At 42.6% G+C, this 20,978-nt stretch overlaps 1 protein-coding gene across 6 annotated transcripts in view; it reads right to left on the minus strand.

The window, feature by feature from the left end:
* Window positions 1-20,978, minus strand: part of LOC144668385 (zinc finger protein basonuclin-2-like) — a 530,041-nt gene that overhangs the window by 187,769 nt on the left and 321,294 nt on the right. For 5 of the 6 annotated variants that reach the window (XM_078530400.1, XM_078530379.1, XM_078530369.1 and 2 more), the window contains exon 2: window positions 10,865-10,967. The exons of the other annotated variant lie outside the window; for it this stretch is intronic. In XM_078530400.1, coding sequence (XP_078386526.1) covers window positions 10,865-10,967 — 103 coding nt within the window. The remainder of the gene's footprint in view (window positions 1-10,864; window positions 10,968-20,978) is intronic. 6 annotated transcript variants of the gene reach the window in all.

The raw sequence follows: 20,978 nt of genomic DNA on the forward strand, positions 1-20,978 counted from the left end.
TCCCGATTCCCCAAAGCCTGTCCGCCATCTACAAGGCACAAGTCAGGAGTGTAATGGAATACTCTACATTTGCCTGGATGAGTGCAGCTCCAACAATAGTCATGAAGCTTGACACCATCCAGGACAAAGTAGCCCGCTTGACTGGGGTGTCATCCACAAACATTCATTCCCTCCACCACTGATACACAGTAGCAGCAGTGTGTACCATCTACAAGATACACTGCAGGAACTCACCAAGCCTCCTTAGACAGCACCTTCCAAACCATGACCTCTACCATCTAGAAGGACAAAATTCATGACCTGGACTTGGAATTATATCGCCGCTCCTTCACTGTCGCTGGGTCAAAACATGGAACTCCCTCCCTAACAGCACGGTGGCTGCAGCATTTCAAGAAGGCAGCTCACCACCACCTTCTCAAGGGCAATTAGTGATGGGCAATAAATGCTGGCCCAGCCAACAACTATCACATCTTGTGAATGAATTAAAAAAATATTCAAGTAAATGTACACATGCTTAACATCTCCTTGATGGGACTTCAAATGCATCTATTTGAGATCTGAGTATTCATTTATTGGAAATTTTTAATTCATTTTATTTCTCTCTTTACGCAATGGAAATTAACCTACAAAATGTGAATTTAACTTTGTAAATGAGCTGCACTAACAGTAACAAGTGGGATGTCACCGGGATCAGTGCTGTGGCTCAACACTATAATGATCTGAATCATTGTATTGCAGCCAATTTCCTTGATTTTACAAAGATAGGTAGGAAATCAAGTTGCGAGGAGGATACAAAGTGCAGGATTTTGAGTCCTCTCCTGGGTTGGGAACTGAAGCAGGCAGGAGCTAAAAATAGCCTGGTGGCCTGTTGAAGACTGGAAGTCGGCCTCCAGGTTCCCACAGGTGGTGCAGAGGGGGGTGTGGGGGGCAGAGCAACAGGCAGGGTTAAATACCCTCCCTGCCTTTCAGGAAGAGCTGGTGGAATAGTGGTATTGTTACTGGACTAGTATTCCAGCGACGCAGGGCAGATGGTGAAATTTGAATTCAATAAAGATCTGGAATTAAAAGTCTGATGATGACCATGAAACCATTGTTGATTGTCATAAAAGCCCATCTGGTTCACTAATGTCCTTTAGGGAAGGAAATCTGCCGTCCTTACCTGGCCTGGCCTACATGTGACTCCAGACCCACAGCAATGTGGTTGACTCTTAAATGCCCTCTGAACAGGGCAATTAGGGATGGGCAATAAATGCCGGCCTAGTCAGTGATGCCCACATCTCAACAACGAGTAAATAAAGACCCACAGAAATGTGGTTGACTCTTAAAATGCCCTCTGAACAAGGGCAATTAGGGATGGGCAATAAATCTGACCTAGCCAGCGACGCCCACATCCCATGAATGAATTTTTTTTAAAGTACAGAAGTGGCCACAGGCAACCCCTTAGAGAAGTTTCACCTCTGCTCTCTACATGTTGTTCCTCTCAACAGTGGTGGCCTGGTTACAAGATCCATTTTTAAAATTAACTTAAAAAGATTGGAGAGACAGCACCTCCGTTTTGAAACACCCTCTCCCATACTTACCCTCTGTTTTGCCTGCTGCTCCTTTCAAGCTGGAAGGCCTCTGGTTGGTCCTCCAGGTTTGAGAGTGACACACGTGTCCTCGCCTGAATGGTGAGTGCCTGCCCTCTGGTTATTAATTAGCTGTCCCTGTGAAAATCACAATAAGTGGCTATCTCCCACCCACCACCATCACCCCCACACCCCACAACCCCACCCCTCACCCACCCACCCAGCCCCCTCCTCCGAGGACAGGCTCAGGAGTCAGAAACAGCACCGACCTCTATGTCCTGTCCCAAAGGGAGAATCCTGTCCAAAGAGTCTGCAAAAGGATATTGACAGGTTAAGTGAGTGGGCAAAGATTTGGCAGATGGAGTATAATGTGGGAAAATGAGAGGTTGTCCATTTTGGCAGGAAGAGAGTAACAAAGCAGGATGTTATTTAATTGGGGAGAGACTGCAGAATACTGTGGTACAGAGGGATCTGGGTGTCATCATGCATGAATCACAAAACATACAGCAAGTAATTAGAAAGGCAAATAGAAAGTTGGCCTTTATTGCAAAGGGGATGACGTATAAAAGTAGGGCAGTCTTGCTACAACTGTACAGGGCATTGGTGAGACCACGCCTAAATTACTCTGTACAGTTTTGGTCACCTTACTTAAGGAAGGGTATACTTGCATTGGAGGCAGTTAAGAGAAGGTTCATTAGAACCATTTGATCTTTGGCTTGCTGCATTTTTCCAATGAAGCTCAGCACAAGCACTTCATCTTTTGGCTCTCTATAGCCTTCAATGTTGAGTTCAGCAATTTTAGATAATAAGCTCTGCCTCCATTTTGTTTCATGCTTTTTTTATCATTTCTTTTCTTCCTTCACATTGCATTCAGGCAGCTGCTCTGCAGCCATTCACACTTCATCTGAATCACAGAATCGTTGCAGCACAGGAGGAGGCCATTCGGCCCAGCGTGTCTGCACCATCTCTCTGAATGACCAATTCACTTAGTGCCATTCTCCCGCCTTCTCCTCATAACCTTGCACATTCTTCCTCTTCAGATAATGATTCAATTCCCTTTCAAAAGCCTCGATTGAACCTGCCTCCATCACGCTCACAGGCAGTGCCTTCTAGATCCTAAATGCTCACTGTATGAAAAAGGTTTTCCTCATGTCACCATTGCTTCTTTTGCCAATTACCTTAAATCTGTGCCCTCTTGTTCCCGTTCCTTCCACCAATGGGAACAGTTTCTTGCTAACTACTCTGCCCAGGCCTCTCATAATGTTTATTATCTCTATCAAATCTCCTCTCAACCTTCTCGTCTCCAAGGAAAACAGTCCTAACTTCTCCAATCTGTCTACATTGCTGAAGTTCCTCATACCTGGAACCAGTCTGAATCAATGTTTTATACAAATTTATCATAACCACCTTGCTCTTGTACTCTATGCCCCTATTAATAAAACCCAGGATACTGTTTTCTTTATTAACTGCTCTCTCAACCTGTCCTGCCACCTTCAATGATTTATGCACACATATACCCAGGTTGCTCTGCTCCTGCACCCTCTTTAGAATTGTACCCTTTATTTTATATTGTTTCAGTGCTTTTCCTAATAAAGTGAATCACTTTACATTTCTCCGCATTGAATTTCATCTGTCATCTGTCCGCCCATTACACCAACCAGTCTGTGTCCTTTTGAAGTTCTACACTATCCACCTCACAGTTCACAATGCTTTAAAGTTCCATTTCATCCATAAATTTTGATATCTGGAAACATGTTTTGTTCCTTTACCCATTACCACAAAAACTTTAGTCAATTAATTTCTCCTTCCCTCCATTCTATCACAGACCTTCCCTTTTGTTCTTTCCCCCCACCTCCCCTCTTTCACTTGCTCAAAGCCCATTACATTTCTGACTTTCCTCAGTTCTCATTGACCTGAAATGTCTCCCTCCAAAGATGCTGCCTGACCTGCTGGGTATTTCCAGTTTTTATTTCAGGTTTCCAGCATCAGCAGTATTTTGCTTTGATTTTCACTAAGCTGATTCCTGAGTTGGAAGGGATTGTCTAATGAGGAAAAGGCTGAGAAGGTTGGGCCTATACCCATTGGAGTTTAGAAGAATGTGGGGTGATCTTATTGAAACATATAAGATTCTGAGGGGGGCTCGGCAGGGTAGATACTGAGAGGATGTTTCCCCTCGTGGGAGAATCTAGGGCAAGGGGGCACATTCTCAGAATAACTGGCCCACTTAAGATGGAGATAAGGCGGAATTTTTTTCTCTCAGAGGGTCTTGAATCTTTGGAATTCTCTACAGCAGTGGACACTAGGTCATTGAATATAGTCAAGGCTGAGTTAAACAGATTTTTGATCTACAAGAAGTCAAAGGTTATGGGAGACAGACAGGAAAGTGGATGGAACTGAGGACAAGATCTGACCAGTCATGGTCCTATTGAATGGCAGAGCAGGCTTGAGGGGCCAAATGGCCTACTCCTGCTCCTACTTCTTATGCTCTTAGCTCTGCATTAATGAGCCACTAATAATTCCAACTAGCATGCTTAAATATTGTTTGATATCGTAAAGAACATTCACGAATTACTACAATTATAAAAATAAAGAAATTACCCCAATTTGGTTGAAGCAATACAAAGTGATTGAAAGTGATGGAGCTGGCTGCTTGTGTATGATAACCATTTTATCATCACCACGTTGAAAGAACTTATGGTCTTGTACACATCATCCATCCATGTATACAGAGAAATAAAAATTTCACAAAAAAGGAAACTTTTATTACATTTCCTATTATCTTATTCCAACAAGACTTCAGATAACTGTGAGTTTTTATAGCCCTAGGCAAATGCTCCCAATTGCAACTTTTGCTCCAAACTTTGAACCAAATCCAGCTCCACACAGTGCCCTTTATATTTAATAACTATCAAGTTTCCACTGTGTCCTGTCTTGCGCTCTTTGAGGCAGTCATGCAACAGCCAGCACCTTGAGATAATAACATCATGGGATAAAAGCAGCAGCATTAAAGTAATTGTCGGCTGATCTCCCTTGCAAATCTTTTAGAGTTTTGACCACAGATATGACACCTGTTTTTGTCTCCTCTGATCCTAGGACAGGTTATCTGTGATGGGTTGCCTGACACACATTCTGTCAGACATGAGCATAATAAAAATGAAGAAGTGCTTGTCAGAGGAGTTGCCAGACAATTACATGAAAAATATTTCTGCAGGCTGCACTCACTCTCTCTCCCTCCCTCCCTCTTTCTCTCTCTCTCTCTCTCTCACACACACACTCACACTCACTGGCTGACTGTCTCCACTTTCTCTTACAGTCTCACTCTCTTCCCCATCCCTCTCACTCTCTCGCATACTACCCCACTTGCTCTCTTCTCCCCAGCCTTTCTCTCCATCTCCCATCTCTCTCTCTTTCCGTCTCATTCTCCACCCTTAGTTTCTCTCTCCCTCCCAAGTCTCTCTCTCTCTCCTTTTAAATGTCTTTCACTTAAGGGTTAATTTAAAAAGGCCATGAAAGCAACAATGAATGATATATCTATTATGTACACATTGAACCTCATTCATCAGTTTTTATGCAATGCTGCTTCTCTCTCTAAACAGCATGCAGTATTTCCATGAATGAGGAGGCAGGTAGGACACTCTTCCAGGCTTCTACCAATGACATTTTCTAAAGAAGTTTCTGGAAAATGCAAGAAAGTGGCTCTGGTTCATCTGCATCTGGTCTTCCTCCACCCTGTAAGGAGAATCTCCTCTGATTCGCTCACTGAGATTGCATATGTACGTATATAGAATGACATTGGGTCTATAGCATGGTAACAGGCCATTCAGCCCTGGTCTTTGCTAGTGTTTATGCTCTTCCCGCCACTCTTCATCGAACTCCATGAAACTTCTTGTGTGCTTATCCAGCTTCCCCAAAAATATATCGAGGGCACTCACTGTGGGAAATGCAGTGTGCTATGTATAATGTAACACAACCATTTTGAAGGTGCCAAAATATGAGACACCAAAGGTGTGCATTTCAAGCCATGACCTTTATGTAAAAGACTCATTACAAGGCTCGTTGAGTAAAGGTCACTTTGATGAGAGAGACAGAAGAAATTTCCTGGAGAGGCTCCATGGGAAACAGGAGGGACCAAGACTCCAAATTGACCTGATGGCACAGCTCCCTGAGGTCAGGTAGCTCCAGAGTTGCTATTAGCACAGAGTACTATTTATATTTCTGGTCTCCTTAGTACCAAAAGGCATTGAAAAAGGTGCAGAAATTATCACAAGGATGATACAAGAACTGACAGGTTAGAACTATCAGGCTTAATAGTCTGGGGTTCCTTTCTCTAAAAAAGAGAAAACTGTAGGATGACCTGATAGAGGTCTCTAAAATTCGGAAAAGCTTTGATAGAATAGATGTAAAGAAGATGTTTCCACTTGCATGGGAACCAAAAATATAAGATATAGTCATGAATAAATCCAATTGGAAAATCAGGAGAAACGTCTTTGCTCAGGGAGTGCTGAGAATGTGGAACTCGTTACCACTGGGAGTGCTTGAGGCGAATAGTAAAGATATATTTAAGGGGAAGCTAGATAAACACTTGAAGGAGAAAGGGATAGAAGGATATGTTGATGGGTGAGATGAAGTGGGGCAAGAAGAGGCTAGTATGGAGCATAAACACCAGCATGGACCAGTTGGGCTGAAAGGCCTGTTTCTGTGTCATAGACTCAGTGTAAAACTGGGTCCTTGCATTTCAAAAGACTGAAAACAGCAAACCTGCTTCATGATTCCTTAAAGAAATCTCTATTACATCAGAGAGGCAGGTCACCAATGGAATATCAGATTATGCTTCACCACCATCACATGTTGCACAATGCTAAGTAGGGCCAGGTGCAGGGGACAACGTATTGGCATCACCCGTTAATGATCTAACACTCAGTATCAGAGAGTACAATCCAAAACTCCACTCAATCCCTGAGGGCAGGAAGGTGCCAGTTCAGGCAGGTTTTCAAGTTAGCAGGGTTCAAGCTACCACTTGTTTGGAGCTGGCAACTTAAAGGAGAAATCTTTGTTTGTTTCTTTCTTTGCAAAGCAGGAGAATCAGTTTCCTCAATTTCATTACAGCAACAAATGACTCAATGATATGAAATTAGTCTTGCATCAAACAGCAGCCCAGTTGAATGCCCTGCTTGATTTGCTTTCTCCAGTGACCACTGCTTACATCACTGTGGAGAGTAAACACTATTCAGAGATGGCACTTTGTGAACTCTAACTAGTATTAAGAGATTTCGATGAAACAGGCACAGTGCCCTCGTTTCAATATTGAGGCCCGCCCTCATGTCAGGAGATCAACAGGGCCACCTATATAAAGGTCCTGACAAAATTATTGGCAGCCCATTTTACACCTCGACATGTTTCTGAAGGAAAACAGTCAGGTTTGGAACTCCTTTTATCAAAGCAGTTTTCATACAGCAGATAAGGATCAGGGAATTGTATGGTACAGAAGGAAGTCATTAAAATTAGTCCAACTCCCAAGCTCTTTCTCCATTGCTCTGCAAACCGTTTGCCTTCAAGTGGGTTTAGATTAAATAGCTTTCTTTCTTCCAACACAGACACAATGGGTCAAATGGTCTCTTTCTGTGCCGTAAATCTTTCTATGTTCCTATTCGTCCAGTCCTTTTTGCAAGTTACTATTGAACCTGCTTCATTCGCCCTTTCAGGCAGTGCAGTGCAAATCACAAACTTGCTGTGTAAGAACAATTCTCAGCATCTCCCTCTTCTGTTTTTTTTAAATTAATGCAAGGGATCTGGGCTTCGCTGGCTAGACCAGCATTTATTGCCCATCCCTAGTTGCCCTTGAGAAGGTGGTGATGAGTTGCCTTCTTGAACCACTGCTGTCCATGTGGTGTAGGTACACCCGCAGTGCTGTTAGGGAGGGAGTTCCAGAATTTTGACCCAACGACAGTGAAGGTACGGTGATATATTTCCAGGTAAGGATAATAGTGTTCCCATACATTTGCTATTCATGTCCTACTAGATGGTAGAGATTCCAGGTTTGGATGGTGCTGTCGAAGGCGGCTTGGTGAGTTGCTGCAGTGCATCTTGTAGATGCACACACACCACAAGTCATGCTGTGCCAATGGTGGATGGAGTGAATGTTTAAAATGGTAGCAGGCTGCTTTCTCTTGGATAGTGTAGAGCTTTAAGTGTTGCTGGAGCTTCATTCATCTAGGCAATTAGAATTATGCTTTGTAGATGGTGGAAAGACTTTGGAGAGTCAAGTGATAAATTGCCATTAAATACCCAGCTTCTGACCTACTCTTGTAGCTAGTCTAATTCAGTTTCTCGTGAATAGGAACCCCCAGAATATTGATAGCTGGGGGATTCAGTGTTGGTAATGCCATTGATTGCCAAAGGGAGATGGTTAGATTCTCTCTTGTTGGTCAGGGACATTGCCTGGCACTTGTATGACACACATGTTACTTATTATTTATCAGCCCAAGCATAGAAACATAGAAAATAGGAGCAGGAGTAGGTCATTCAGCCCTTCGAGCCTGCACCTCCATTCTATATGATCATGGCTGATCCTATATCTCAATGCGATACACCAGCTCTCTTCCCATACCCCAAACCAGGTCTTGCTGCATTTGGACATGGGCTGTTTCAGTATCTGAGGAGTTGCGAATGGTGCTGAACATTGTGCAATCATCAGTGAACATCCCCACTCTGACCTTATGATGGAAGGAAGGTCATTAATGAAGCAGCTGACAATGGCTGGGACTAGGACATGACCCTGAGGGACTCCTGCAGTGGTGTCCTGGAACTGAGATGATTGACCTCCAATGGCCAGTGGAGAGTTTTTCCCCTGATAACCCTACTGGGGCTCCTTGTTGCTATACTCAAATGCGGCCTTGATGTCAAGGGCAGTCACTCTCACCTCACCTCGGGAGTTCAGCTCTTTTGTCCGTGTTTGGACCAAGGCTGTAATGAGGTCAGGAGCTTAGTGGCCCTGATGGAACCTAAAGTATATATCAGTGAGCAGGTTATTGTTGTGTAAGTGCTGCTTGATAGTACTGTTGACAACACTTTCCATCACTTTACTGACGATTGAGAGTAGACTGATGGGGCGGTAATTGGCCGGGTTGGGTTTGTGCTGCTTTTTGCATACATGACATACCTGGGCAATTTTCCACATTGTTGGAATCTATCCAGTGTTGTAGCTCTACTGGAACAGCTTGGCTAAGGGTGTGGCTAGTTCTGGAGCACAAGTCTTCAGTACTATTGCCAGAATATTGTCAGGGCCCATAGCTTTTGCAGTATCCAGTGCCTTTAGCCGTTTCTTGATAACGTGGAGTTAATCGAATTGGCTGAAGACTGGCATCTGTGATGATTGGGACATCAGGAGGAGGCCAAGATGGATCATCCACCTGGAACTTCTGACTGAAGATTGTTGCAAATGCTTCAGCCTTGTCTTTTGCACTGATGTGCTGAGCTCCCCCACCATTGAGGATGGAGATTTTCACAGACCCTCCTCTGGTTAGTTGTTTAATTGTCCATCAGCATTCACAACTTGATGTGGCAGGACTGGAAGCTTTGATCTAATCCATTGGTTGTGGATCGCTTAGCTCTGTCTATCACATGCTGCTTCTGCTGTTCAGCATACATGTAGTCCTGTGTTGTAGCTTCACCAGATTGACACCTCATTTTTAGGTACACAGTGTTGCTCCTGTCATGCTCTTCTGCAGTCCTCATTGAACCAGGGTTGATTCCCTTGCTTGATTCCTTGTTTGTAATAGTAAAGTACTGTTTGTTTGACCAGATGCCTGAAATCTGTGTTCTCTGGTTACCAAAATATCTGCAATTAAAGAGGATGACTAAATGGAAAATTGGAGGAACTGGAAAAGTTGTAAAAAGGAAAACCCAGTTTTTGATTAAATTAATCTGCTTTGCACCACAATATGGAGAGATATACCTGAATATCTGGTAAATATTGGGCTCAGGAAGAAATGACGGCTCCAGATCTGCAACCAGGAATCACAAGGAATACCACAGTAATGTTCTTTAAAACTTACGATCAAGAATGTGACAAAGCAAGGATCAAGAAAACTTGGGTGAGCCTATGAGGTCTACTCTGTGTTATATTCTACCCGATCTATTCAACTCGAGAGAAAATTCTGCAGAAACGTTCCCCAATTCTCAGGGATGAACAGAAGTCCAGCGTAATCATGCATCTTCAAATTCCAACTATTGAACCTTGACTTGCCACTGCTCCAAATAACATTCCTGCTCTGCCCCAGAAACCTGGAACCACTACATCCCATAGAGTCCTTGATCGGCTCAGTGCCGATAACTTCCTAACCAGGAGTGTATCCAACTTCTCTGGGAATTAGGTTATCATTTGGAGCCTACGTGCTTTCACTGGGAGTTTGCTCTGCATACCCACACAATCTGATCAAATATCCTCATGTGTCTTTTAAAGGTTTAGATTATAAAAGAAGTTTTTATTCTCTCGGAAAGAGAAAGCTAAGGGGTGACCGGATTGAGTATTTATAATTATGAAGAAATTTGGTAGGCCAGATATAGAGAAGCTGTTTCCAAATGTGGAGAGAAACAAAACAAGGGGCCATATAAAATAGTCACTAAGAAATCCAATAGGGAATTCAGGACAAACTCCTTTCCCCAGAGGGTAATGAAAATGTGGAAAGTGCTTCCACACGGGTTGCCTGAAACGAATAGAATAAATGCAGTTAAGAGGAAGCTAGTTTATTACAGAGATAGGAGGATATGCTGATAGAGTGAGATGGAGAGGGGTGGGCGGAGGCTAATGTGGAGAGTGTTTTCAAATCCTTCCATAGCCTCATCCCTCCCTATCTCTGTAAATTCCTCCAACCCCACAACCCTCTGAGATCTCTGCATCCATCTAATTCAGACCTCCTGAGCACACCCAATGTTAATCACCCCATCATTGGTGCCTGTGCCTTCAGCAAGCAGACCCTATGTTGTGAAATTCTCTCCCTAAACCTCTCTACCTCTTTCTCCTAAGATGCTCGTTAATACCTATCCCTTTGAGCAAGCTTTTAGTCGCCTGTCCCTAACATCTCCTGCCTAGGCTCAATGTCAAATCTTGTTTGATCGTGCTCCTGTGAAGCACCTTGGGATATTTAATTATGTTAAAAGTTGTTTTTATCGTTGTGTAAACACTAGCATAGACCAGTTGGGCCAAATAGCTGGTTTCTGTGCTGTAAATTCTAAGTAACTCCATGTGATCATGCCATCACTCGAAATATTTGGTGGAAATGGTTGATCTCACTCACCATGTGCCACCCAGCCATGTTTACACTGGTCACAGGTTCGTAGGCTGATCTTCCCTGGCTGGAAACATTCACACGTACAGTTTACCAGTGTGCAGCGAATGGCCTAAAGGAGGGAAAGGAAAAGGTAGGTGTCAGGTAAATCGCAATAGTTTCCACGGTCACTCTTCATCGTACCAATATTTCCCGAGATGTATCTGAGTTTTGTTATCCCACTGTGCTTGCAGGTCTTTTGATTCTAAAGAGGATATAAAGTGATGTCAGAACCATCTTCATCTGAGAATCTTTTCACAAAAAAGAAAGAGACATAGTTCCATGAGGTCTTCCTCTCTCAGTCTGTCCACCATGAAGAACATGGCAGCTCTGATGGGAAATCACACCGAGAATTTTTAAAACATCATCTTAGTCAGAGAGAATTGGATTAATTTACAAATGAGACCAAAGTTATGGTGACCCTGGTGCAAGGTCAACTATAAAACCTTTTCATAAGAGCACAAGTATTGGGAACAGGAGTTGGCCATTTGACCCCTTGAGCCTGTTCTGCCACATAATAAGATCATGGTTAAACTTCTACCTCAACTTAATCTTGGCTTTGAATGTACTCATCAACTGTGCACCCAAGGCTTTCTGGGACAGAGAATTCCAAAGATTCACAACCCTCTAAGTGAAGAAATTTCTCATCATCTCAGTACTAAAAGGCTGCCCCATATCCTGTGACTGTGACCCCTAGTTTTGGACTCTCCAACCAGTGGAAACAACTTCACAGAATCTACCCTATTCAACCCTCTAAGAACTTTACATGTTTCAATGACATCACCTCTCTTTTTACTAACTCCAGAGGATATAAACCCATTCTACTCAATTTCTCCTCATTGGACAACCCTCCCATCCCAGGAATCAATTGACTGGACCTTCATTGTACCCCATCTACAGCGAATATATCCTTCCTTCAGTTATGGAGGCCAAAACTTATCACAACATTCCAAGTGTGGTTTCACCAAAACCCTGTATACTTGCAGTAAGGCTTCCTTAGTCTTATTCTTCAAATCCCTCAAATGAAAGGTTAATATACCATTTACTTTCCTAATTGCTTGCTGGGCCTGCATGCTAACTTTCTGTGATGCATATACAGGGACCCCTAGATCCTGTATATTCCAAATCCCAACATTTACTAGTTTCAGATGTTTTAAAACATATTTTCTGTTTATCCTACCAAAATGCTTAAGAACTTAAGAATCAGAAGCAGGCATAGGCCATTCGGCCCCTTGTGCATGCTCTGCCATTCGATAAGATCATGATTTCACACTCCCTCCCCGCCCCCCCGCCCCCCATTAAATTGCATTGTCACTTTCTTGCCCAATTATTTAATCTCTCAATATTATTTTGTGCCCTCCTCACAGTTTACTTTCCTATCTGGCTTGGCATTATCTGCAAACTTGGATACATTTACACTTGGCCCCCTCATCCAAGGCATTCATATCGATTGTAAATAGTTGAACCCTCGCACCGATCATTGCAACACTCCACTTGTTGGAGCCTACCAACCCAAAAATGACCCGTTTATTCCGACTTTACTTCATCAGGGTGTAACCCTGCAACACATTCCCACTGGAACATTTCTTAAACATTCAGCTGCATGGATGTTAGTAGACTTTTCAAGATGCTACGACTGACTGAAAGGGAACAGGAGAAACACAGAGCTGTAGACCCGACTGGATTAGGAGTCATGGCTCCTGTTCCTGATCATGTGGGAAATACTGCTGAGTAATGCAGTAGCAAATGTGTCAAACATATTTCAGCACTGAACAATGAGAACTCTCAGTACACGAATGGGTTGGATTCTGGATAAAGTCTGGCAGGTTGAGCTGTGTAGACCATGTATATCTGTAAACCGTTTAGTATAATATGGTCCATCAAACCCAGTGCTGCAGCATCATCAATGCCAGCTCCAGGCACAATTGAACATAATCCATTATTAGTGGATTTTTCCAACCTTCCACTTCCTTAGTGCCACCTAATCTGTCTAACGTGGGTCTTTATTATCATCCTATAAGAAAGCAAACCCATTTTCAGACCACAATGTCCAGGGCAAAGGGCAGTGAAAATGTCAACATCTCTCAGCACCCTTAAGGATGCCCAGTATTTCAAAAGTTTATCCAAAATTCTTAAAATGTTAATGGATGAATGAACCAAGAACAAGGGCAAAGCTTCTCCTCCAGTCCGACAGAAAGAAGCTGGTCATTCAGATTAATGCATTTCAATTAAGGCAGTAAAGGAGATATCAGGGTATTGAAGACATTTTCAGTACACGTCCAATTTTGGGAACCCACATTTTACCCAAATCTTTAAAAGGTTACGCTGATAAGATGAGATGAAGAGTAATGGAAAGAGTCTCCTGTGCAGCATAAACACTAGCACGGACTAGTTGGGCTGAATGGCCTGTTTCTGTGCTGTAAATACTGTGTAACTCCATTTTATACCAGTTCCCACTATTGCTCAACCCAGTATCCAGTTGATACTGTGGCCGATCAAACTCCAGTGAGACATGGAGGTGCCACATCCGATACTACTTTGCAAGATCCACTGCTGAAGCAAGTCAAATGACCATCACTTTCACAAAGTGGCAGTGGAACAACACACTTAATCAGTTGCATGTTTTTTGAATGCAAAAACACCTCAAGTTTCCTCAACTGTTCATCTGTGGGGGCCCCAAGTCTCCAGCGGCTCAGGGATCGCAGCTAAGATCTCATTGAGTTTTACCCACAGTTCCAACCATCCCTCAGTTGGGTGTGTTTGCAATTCTCAGTTGAACTCTTATATAATAGCAGGAACCTCCTGCTAATGAGGAGGAGAGGCACATGTTATCTTTTTAGAATCACACTTGATGATGAAGGAGTCCAGAGGTTCTTGTATCATTGCTGGAGCACCATACATAACAGGGCAGAAAGACAATTATACCCATTACCCAAAAAATATACAAAAACAACTGAATTTTCCAGGAGGAGATGGATTATGGATTTAAAACTTCAAAAAAGGAATGATTTGGAGCCACACTCTCTGGGGTATAGTTAACTATAACATCACCATCTGGTGTACTAGCTGAGCAATTACAGGTACCTGTCCCCTTATGTGTGCAGTATATAACACCAGTGACTGTAAGAAATGATGCAGTCATTAAACAAGCAACAGTTCTGCCAAATAATTAACGTACAGTCACCATTTCTCCAGACTGATTTAAGGAACCAGAGGGTGAAACGTTAATTCTCAGGCTCACTTCATGCTGTTGTGCCCAGGATTACACACGAGGACTAACCTTATCAGCCTCTGGCTAGTCTTTGTGGGGAGATGACCAGTAATGCCAGAATGTTCCCAGCATTTTAATCTGCAAAACGCTTATTTCCTCCCATTCTCCCCATCAGGATGCAAGCAGAGAAGATCTCCAATCAACTGTGGAAGCTGTATTACTGTTACAGCAGGGGTTGGAGTCTGGTCCGCCAGTTTGCTCTGTCCACTGGATGCAGATTTAATTCTCTGAGTGACATAAGGACAAGTACATGGAGGGGACTTGGCTAGGATTAAATAAAAATGGGAAGCGGACAGCCAATGCTTGACCACAGTAGGAACACTTTGCTTCCCTGACGTACAAATGCCAGTTTGAGAGTTAGTTTTACTGTTAAGCAAGAATTACAGAAATAATTCAGCGAGTTGTTATAATCTGGACTGTGCTGCCTGAAAGGGCAATGGAAGGAAATTCAATTATAACTTTCAAAAGGGAATTGGGTAAAGACTTGAAAAGAAAAAGGTTACGCAGCTATGGGGAAGGACAAGGGGGCCAGCCCAGATATGATGGGTCGAACAGCCTTTTTCTGTTCTGTAAGATTCTATAATTCTACATTTTTGAGGATCTGCACAGCGTACAAACAATGCACCTCTCCATTGTCAAAACTCTATTGATGAGGAATGTTTTGCTAATAATCAAGATTGCCATTAGTAGGTTTGGCCACTTATCAACCAATTCGCAATGATTAAGCTCTATGTAGGAATGAATATTTATGGTTTTTATGAAGAGGATAATGTTAAAGATATTTCAATGGAATTTATTAGCTCTTTAATTCAAAACTGTTGATATTATTGATGAAAACACAAGAAAATAGTTTCAAGATTTCTAGAGCCAACTTTCTCTGGTCCCTTTAAGATAGTCAGTGTAACCATCAGAACATTCAGCCCTAAATCTATTCACTCGCCATTTGAAAATAAATCCTCCAGTATCATCCAAAGTGCTTGAACTCATTGGGCAGAATTTTGCCGTCGGTGAGCAGCGGGCGGGGCCTGCTCGTTGACGCGTAAAATGACGCAGGACGATGTCGGGCGGAACACCCGACGTCATCCCGCCCCATTTAAATTTTCAGGAAGGCGGGCGGACAGCGCGATCAGCTGTGGGGCCACCACCTGTCAATGGCCAATTGAGGCCATTGACAGGATACTTAAACTAATTAATGGACCTGCCCGTCCAACCTTAAGGTTATTGGGCGGCCGGGAGCCCTGGCGCGAACTAGAAAAAGCATCAAACCTCATCCAGCGGCGGGATGAGGTTTCATGCAGGGTTTTAAACAGTTTAATAAAGTTTTACTGTAATTTATTAGCATGTCCCATCTCATGTGACATTGTCATATGAGGGGGGCATGTTAAGGATTTTTTTTTTTTTCTATTTTTAATCTTTTTAAAGCTGTCAGTGATCTCCCTGAGGCAGCACTTAGCCTCAGGGAGATGTGCGCTCTATCGTGCGCATGCGTGAAAGAGCGCACTCTTGCTTTTAAGGAATCTCCCCCCGCTTGCACAGGGAGCGCATAGCGCTTCCCGCCGGACGTCACGCTGGGTGGGCCTTAATTGGCCCTCCCACTTAAAATGGCGGCGGGGCCCACTTCTCCGGCGGGGATCGGCTCCCTGCCCGCTGGAGATTGGGTTGGACCCGCCCGCCCGACAGGCAGAAAACTCTGCCCACTGAATGTTTTAATCGTAATACATTTTTGCTTTGTAATCAAAACCATTTTTTTGGTTGCACAAAGTAATTTTTTGCTCAGATCATTGTGTCCCATGTTATACCCTGCACTCTGACTAAAATTCAATCATATCTTCAGCTCGTAATATTTTTTATGTATGTTCTCCATGATATTGGCGGGTCAGTCAGCCAGTCAGGTATTAATGTGATATCCTCTTGAAATTGCCAATAGCAACCTGCCAATTGTATGTTGCTTCAGCTGTTATACAGTTAAAATATACTGTGTTTGGGGGGGGGGGGGTGGCATGCAGAGGGAGGAAGCGGGTAGAAAGGAGTAGGTTGAGGCTGTTGTGCAGGAAAGGGGTAGGATGGGGTGCAGAGGGGTTAGGAGGGTGTGCAGTGAAGGGGTACAGAGTGGGGTGCCGAGGTAGCATGAAGTGAAATATTCAATAACTAGAAACCTTTCTGTGGTCGAATGAAACCGTACGCAAAATGGGCTAAAACCGAACACCACATATTTAATTCATTTTGCAAAGTAACTAACTGTACAATTTTATTCCATCATTAAAAAAGAGGTTATGATTTTTCCAGTAATAATTTAGCTGTTGCGCCATCAAGTCAGGACTGGGAGATGATTCACTCCATGATATGAGTAATTAAAACTGAAACCATCACAATACCTTATCAGACATTTTAGGATCTGCCAAGTGACTACAGGACAGTTTGGAATCAGTGTGCAGCCAGCACTGGAATCAGCATTAAAGAGAGAATTGAAAATAATTCAGAACATCACAAAACTACACAGCCTCTCTTCTAAATAGAGCACGATGGAATCCAACCCTTCTACACTATTTGCTCTTTCTGAAAATATTTTTCTCCCTTACAAACTGAAAGCTGGATCTAAATGGAGTAACATTTTGCACTTCAATGTTGCGACTTGCTCCCTCAACTTGATCAACTTGTAAGGAGACTTTGTATTTTACTGACAGCCAAAACCACATTGCAATATCCAGTTTGCCACATTGTGTAAGTTCAGATTTAACCTCCAATTACGTTATTGAAAGAATAAAGAATGAAATTAAATCACACTTATATTTAATTCCTCACAAGAAAGTAAGAAAGACAAGATCAGGAATCGTGTCTATGTCTGCAGATATAACTGGCACCTACTGTGTTTTTCACAGTGGGATTGAGTGTGTTCACTGTTAATGGTATTTCAGTATAGGGTTCTCTGTACCGTGCCTGATTGACAAAAAAAGCACTGTACGAATACACAGATGAATCAATAATACATTAAGATGAAATCATTTACTGTAATTGTGGGGTGACTGGCCAAGCTTTTTAATAGCTTAGGAAAGTACTAAAAAAAATTTAATAGCTCATTAAAACAATTATTGCCATTCTCTGAAGATTTCTCTTACACATAAAAAGACACATCGTGAGACTGTAAGGCAGATTCACAAAAATTATCAGCAGGACATAATTAAAAATCTGGTTTTGAATATTGCACTGTGCTGCCTGTACTGAATACTAACTGCAGGTTCGACACAAGAACAGTCCCTTGTATTAACAAGGATCAGGCTATGAATAATTCTTGCGTAACCGAGCAGCCCCCAGATCTGAATTTGGTCCCTCCTCACAACACTTGATGCTTTACAAGTTCTAACATTTAACATCTGCGCAAATTACTTTCCAGAGATTTATACAGTTTGTAGTGTAATTAGAGAAATGGACACAACCAGTTGCTAACATCTGATGAATGAATGAACTTGTATCCCTGTTTAATCTCGCTTCATTTAGCTAAAGTCACAATTGAAAGCATGGGAGGGAGGAAAAGTGCACACACATCCTGACAGACTCGCACACACACACACACACACACCCACACAGATACATACACACAGGCACATTGACAGACTCATGCAGGCACACATGCCGAATCACAGGCAGACTTGCACACACGCACACACACAGACTCACAGGCAGACTTACACACAGATCCACAGGCAGACTTACACACACACCCACACACACACAGACTCACAGGCAGACTTACACGCACACACACATATATATATATATATATATATATATATATACACACAGACACCAACTCACACATGCACACTGACAAATATGAATGATCAAAACTGCTCTTACTTGTGTGTCACCCATCAGCTTTTTTATTGACTGCATTACAAGCAGCCTAGACACCCTGTTTACAAGTATTGCAAGCCCTTCAGTGTTGTTAACAATCTCTTTGGTTAAGAGTAACAAATTTCTCTTTTTAAAACCAAAAAAAAGTGTTAAAGGTGGATGTGCAGTGCAGGCTTAGAACATCTTCACAGTAATGAGGTTTCACAAGAGTTTCAAGCATGCAGGCTTTATCCTGCAGCTTTTGTGTGTTAACAGTGTGGAACATGCACCCACATGTCCCAGGCAGAATGCTCTTCCTGAATTCAAACCCAGAGTAAATACAAATAAAAACATTAGGGGGTGTAAGGAAAATTATAGCTTCCAGTTGCGCAATAAAATATTTTAATGATCATCAATCTTTCCTGCCTTATAAATAGAAAAGAAGGAAGCCTGCAGGAATCTGCAACTGACTACTAATTACAAGAGTCTCACTTTTTGTAATGAAAGTCAGACAGAGTAACAAAGCTGCCTTTTGATGTGGGCTTTTAACATAGAATTAGCGAACCATTTCCACACGCTGGTTGTAGTGAGAAGTGTAAAGCTGTGCCACTGATTCACACATTTGCAGCAATCTCACTCATTTACAGAAAAACGGTCAATAAAGAGCAAGACAGGTCCCACTGGCACTGAAAATACGGCCATGAAAGGTAAACCCAATTCACCCAGAAAACGTGAGAATAAAATAAGGCACTGGCCAGCAATTATGTAAAAAAATAATCTGCTCAGGCAGTGGTGACTAACTGATTTTAAAATATATCACAATGAAAAACTATCCTCTTTCAACTAAAAATTGATAACAAAATGACTCTGAACCCTGAATTAAATTGCACAAGGTCAAAACTATTCTTCCCTAAAGTCAAATTTCACATCATCATCAACAACAACTTGCAATTATATAGCACCTTTCACACCAAGGAGCTTCGAAGGAGTGCTATCAGGGCAAATGTGACTCAGAGCCACATTAGGACATATGAGGTCATAAAGGTAAGTTTTAAGGAGTGTCTGGAAGGAGGAAAGTGAGAGTGGAGAGGTTTAGGGAGGGAGTTCCAGACCTGAACACCCAGGCAGCCAGAGGCACAGCCGCCAATGGTGGGGTGATTAAAACCCAGGATGCTCAAGAGGTCAGGATTAGAGGAGTGCAGAGATCTCGGAAGGTTGTGGGACTGGAGGAGGTTACCGAGATAAAGAGGATATGAGGTTAGGGAGGAATTTGAAAACAAGGATGAGAATTTTAAAATCATGGCAGGCCGACTGGGAGTGTGTGTAGGTCAGTGAGCACCGATTTCCAGAACAGTTAAAGACAATAAAGGCTTGATAGGATATCATTTTACACACGCGTAGGTTTATATATTAAAAAAAGTGGGGGAGAGAATTCAATCCCCCCCAAGCAAAACTAATAAGCCAGTGTCAATGGAACTTTGAAGATGAATGGGAGCTTAAGAATTGTGCTACGTCCAAATGATTCAATTATTTGCATAACATGTCACAACCTATGGTGTCCAGGTAATATGACTGCATTCTGGTGCTTGTATACTACACAGTACTAAATGGATATATTTGCCAGCACACTCAGAACATCATCTCTGCTTTCTTTACTGAGTGGTTTGCTGAATGAAATTAGGATTGCACTACTCACCAAAACAACATTTGCATGTCCCTCACTCTGCCTCTGCCCCCATTTTATGCAGTCATCTAAAATCATACCAACAGTACTGGAGCAGTCATAATGCAAAGGGAAATCGTAGGGTGAGAAACTGTATGCTGGTGAAGTTATTGTTGTGGGTGGTTGGAGGGAAGAGAATTGGCTGATGCAGTGCAGTGGGAAGCATGCTGCATACCCTGAGTGATATAAGTGCATATACCGATCTTAGTGTATCTGCTTTCAGTACAGAAGCTGGAGAACAGTGGGGCTGTAATCAAGAGTCACTTGATTCCTAGCATAAGGCAGCTGAAGGAGGTTAGAGTTGTGTGGGAATATCAATCCTTCTGAATGATACAGCACAGGAAGAGGCCAGTCAGCCTATCATGCCTGTGTTGTCCATGTCCCACTCCCCTGCTCTTTCCCGATAGTCCTGCAAATGTTTCCTTCTCAAGTATTTATCCAATCCCCTTTTGAAAGTTACGTTTGAATCTGCTTCCACCGCCTTTTCAGGCAGCGCAGTCCAGATCACAAGAAGCTGCAACGTGGTAAAATTCTCATCTCTCCTCTGGGTCTTTTGCCAATTAAGCTTAAAAGAAATGTCCTAAGACTTGTTAGCCTGAAAACACAGAGGACGTTTCCTTGAAAATATGAAGGTGCTACTTCATAATTGGAAATCAAAAGTATGAAATAAGTTACAGACTATAATGATTTCAGAATGCCTCTTCACAGTGTAGTCAGCTTTATGATCCCCACATCGGGAATCTCAGCGATTTACAGTCAGTAGAAATGAGGGGGCTTAGTGTAATGTGTCCAGGTTTGCTGACAACCAAAGTTAGGATGGAAATTAAGCTGTGAGGAGGACACAAAGAGGCACAGAAATTTTAGATAGATTAAGTGAGTGTGCAAGAACATGGCAGATGGAGTAGAATGTGGGAAAACATGAAGTTATTCGGCCGAGATATCTGCACTCCTTCTGGCCTAGTACATTCCCAATTATAATTGGTCCACTGTTGGTGGCAGTGCCTTCAGTTCCCTGGGCCCCAGGCCCTGAAATTCCCACCTTACACCTCTCTGCCTCCCTACCTCACTTCCCTCCTTTAAGACACTTCTTAAAATCTACCTCTTTGACCAAGCTTTTGGTCATCTGACCTAATATCTCTTTATGTGGCTTGGTGTCATGCTTTATTTTATAATGCTCCTATGGAGCACCTTGAGACACTTCAATACAGTAAAGATGCCATATAAATGTAAGTTGTTGTTGTTGGGAGGCTGGGAAATGT

This window comes from Cetorhinus maximus, chromosome 2 (genome assembly GCF_964194155.1).
Source record: "Cetorhinus maximus chromosome 2, sCetMax3.hap1.1, whole genome shotgun sequence".
Classification (NCBI taxonomy): domain Eukaryota; kingdom Metazoa; phylum Chordata; class Chondrichthyes; order Lamniformes; family Cetorhinidae; genus Cetorhinus; species Cetorhinus maximus.